Consider the following 3,410-nt stretch of genomic DNA (forward strand, 5'->3'; position numbering starts at 1 on the left):
GAAGGTCCCTTCAACCCAAACCAGTCTGTGGCACAAGCAGGGTAGCCTCAGCGCACGCCCCCTCTGGCAAGAAGCTCTGACCCTTCCTCACTGAGCTTGGGGTCACCCTCCAGGGGATTTTGGGGGTCCAGGTTAGTGCCTGGACCAGCTGCCTGCTGGGAGCATCCCAGTGCAGGGCAGGGGTGGGGATGGAGGAGCAGGGCTGTGCTTAAGGGGAACTCCATCCCCACCCCAGCGCTGCACTCCCCCTGTTCCGCCCTGGCTGCCGCGCTGCTGCACTGGTTCCCGGGTGGCCTGGGGAGGAACCGCAGCAGCTGCTCGCCCTTTGCCTGGGTGTGAGCTGCCTCCAGCCCAGCCCGATAGGTGACCACAACCCCTGGGGGCCCGGCCGAGCCCACAGCAAAGCCCGTTCTTCCCTGGGCAGAGGGCACTGCTGAGATGTCCTGCCCCATGCAAAGCTCCTGATTCAGAGCTTGAAATTCAAGGCAGGATGAGCAGCTTCAGAAGAATAACCTGATTTACAGGAGCTTTGCAATCCCAGGGTTTGCCTCAGACTATTTACCCTTTACTACTACCGAGACAAGCATGAGGAGGAGAGTCAGGGCTCAGGCGGCCCTTCCTGGGTCAACCTGCCCTCCCAGCAGCTGAAGACAGGGCAGAGAAGACACCAACTTCCGTGAGCAAGAAGGGACAGTCCTAAACAAACCCGCGCTGGGGGTGAGGGATGCTCTGTGCACACGTCAAGCAGCTGCTCCTTGAAGGATTCAGAGAGGAAACAAAACCTGGGGAGCAAGGGGAAGTGTGGGCTGTTCTGAGATCAGATCATAGACTCGTTTTGGTTGGAAGAGACCTCTGAGGTCATCAGGTCCAACATGGAGATCAGGTAGATCTTGCATGGACACCAAGAGCAGCCGCCAGGTCAACAGAGGGAGCAGCACCATGGTGTCCTCCGCCCCGCTCCGATCCCTGTCCGCAGCCCCAGGTCTGCCCACCGGGGAGATCACCCTCTAACCTGGGAACAGTCCGTGCCCATCTTACGGTTTTCCAGAGCCACGGGGAAGGGGCTGCAGCTCCAGCCAGGAAAGCTGCCAGCAGCTGGCCAGCAGGCCCAGAGGCCGCAGCTGATGGGGAACAGCAGGATCATCAGCTGGGAGCTGTCCCCAGTCCGGAGGCAACTGCAGAATGGAAAAATGCAAAAACACAGCGTTTAGGAAGGTGGACTCTGTACTTCCCCCCCCCAAAATGCTATTTCACAGACCACGTGGGATCAGTAGGAAGAACAAGCTGTTGGGGGAAGCGATGAGGCTACTCAAGGAGCTCCAGAGATGCCCCCAAGGCAGTGGGCCCACTCTCACCAGCCAGCAGAAATGCTGCCCGCCCACCCCTGCCCCTGCCGGAGCCCAATGAGCCTCCTACATTTCACAGAAAATAGGGGAAACGGGCTGAAATTCGCAGGCGAACCGTGACGTGGCGAAAGGCTGGTTGGGTTTGGGTGAACCGAGCGCCCGGCGCTGTACAAAGAGGATACAAAACCACCGTGATCCCAGTGCAAGTTTCATGAAACTTTTTATTCAACAAGTATTTCATTATGATTCTGCCAAGATGATCGAATGAACAGCAAGGCATAAAAAACATGAAATAGTTAAGAGGTTTTATTCTAACAGCTTTAATTACAGTGCTTGGTTGTCGAAATGAAAACTGAAGTATACAAAAACAGTCGATTACTAATTGTGTATTGAAAGCAATAAAGGTTTCCACAACACTAAATAAACCAGTTCTGATAGTTCCTCGAGTTAAAGTTTTAACAGCTCCAGCTTCTTCAGTGTTTATCAAAATACAAAAGAAAAAAAAGTAAAGAGGTCTTTTTTTGTTGGTTTTTTTTTTTCGGATGGCAAATCTGAACCTTGCAGTATGAGGGATGCCCAGGGTTTTCACACATATACAGACACGGGATGGCTCCGACATGGGGTCGAGCACTTCTAGAGTGGAATGACTCGCCAAACTCTCATGCTTTTTTGTTTTCTAGACGCTATACATAGATGTCTGGTGTTTCTCATGGCGATTCTTACGTAAAGTACGGGACTTTCTGCCTATAGAGCTTAGGTCTAGTAGAGGCTGTGCTTTCTGTGGAAAGGTTTTGCCTTCTGGAGTGGTTTACGCACAAGAAAAGTAAAAAACACTTTTGGACAACTGCGACGGGCTAAAAAAAATTATCTTGATTTGTGGAACTGATTCAAGTTCAACGGAAGCGGTAAATCTCACCTGAACCAAAAGTCAGATGTTTAGCGTGAGTCTGCAAAGCTCGTCTAAACCAGGTCCGGCAAATCTCAGAACGAGTAGGAACAGGTCGAGCACGTACCGTGAGCTACAGAAAAAGCCGCAGATCTGGTAGTTACGATCTGGCCTTTAAGCAGATGAAGCTAACCGGGTGTCAACCGTTGCTTCACCATCGCAAACGAATCAAAAGTCACCACATCGGAGCTAGTCCGGCAGAAGCTATGTCAAACGTTGGTGCGTGGAAGTGTTTTTACTTTTCCTTGACTGTTTAAAAAAATACAGAATTCAGGTTAAAAACCAACCACCAAAATGGATCTCACAGATCTCACAACCCAGCCGAGATGGGATTCAGCTCTACAGCACGAGGACCACTGGCAACCCTTCTGCTAACCCACTGAAATCCCTTCCGAGCGCTAACCAGTGAGTTGATTCTTTACAATAAAAAAAGCTGAGTAATATTGCATAGGAGTACCAGAAACTGCCTCATTGGAAACAAAAACTATTTACATTAAATAAGAAACCTAACTGTTTTCAGGCTTGGATTTGCCACATTTACAGCATGATGCAATATATACTGTGACAAAGAAATGAAAACAGCTTCCGGCACTCAATACCACAAAGTAGCACAGTTTGCCACATTAGAGTAAAGCGAAGGGCGAGGAGGAGGAGGAAATAAGAGGGAGGGGTGGAAAAAGAGGGAAGAGGAAGGTTTATGGTTTCATTTCTGGTTTCGGAGCTGATTGGACAACCAGTCCAGTCCTTCATAGAGACCGTCTCCGCTAGTGGCACAGGTTGCCTGGATGTACCAGTTCCTGTGACGAAGGGAATGCAGTCCAAGTTTGTCTGTGATTTCCGCTGCATTCATCGCGTTCGGCAGGTCCTGAGGGAAGGAACCAGAGTCACTTTGCGCTCTAAACACCAGGAAGAAACGCCCACCTCCCCACACCGTTTTTGACCGTCGGCTTTAAGCCATTGAAAGGAAGCTAAGAGCTCTTGGAGCCTCTCTTTTAGAGCAGCTCAGTGGATTACTTCTGTTCCCAAGCTATTTCCCCTATGCCGACAGAAGGTCTAACGCCACACGTTTGGATCAAGTCCCCAAGTTCCTCAGCGCTGACCTGCACCGCTTACAGTTC

General features: G+C 50.7%; 1 protein-coding gene across 1 annotated transcript in view; it reads right to left on the reverse strand.

Moving 5' to 3' along the window:
- Positions 1-1,550: 1,550 nt before the first annotated feature.
- Positions 1,551-3,410, reverse strand: part of ARF1 (ADP-ribosylation factor 1) — a 3,795-nt gene continuing 1,935 nt past the window's right edge. The window contains exon 4 of the mRNA XM_010143646.1: positions 1,551-3,157. Coding sequence (XP_010141948.1) covers positions 2,996-3,157 — 162 coding nt within the window. The 3' untranslated portion in view covers positions 1,551-2,995. The remainder of the gene's footprint in view (positions 3,158-3,410) is intronic.

Source organism: Buceros rhinoceros, unplaced genomic scaffold (assembly GCF_000710305.1).
Source record: "Buceros rhinoceros silvestris isolate BGI_N320 unplaced genomic scaffold, ASM71030v1 scaffold10399, whole genome shotgun sequence".
NCBI classification, from domain to species: domain Eukaryota; kingdom Metazoa; phylum Chordata; class Aves; order Bucerotiformes; family Bucerotidae; genus Buceros; species Buceros rhinoceros.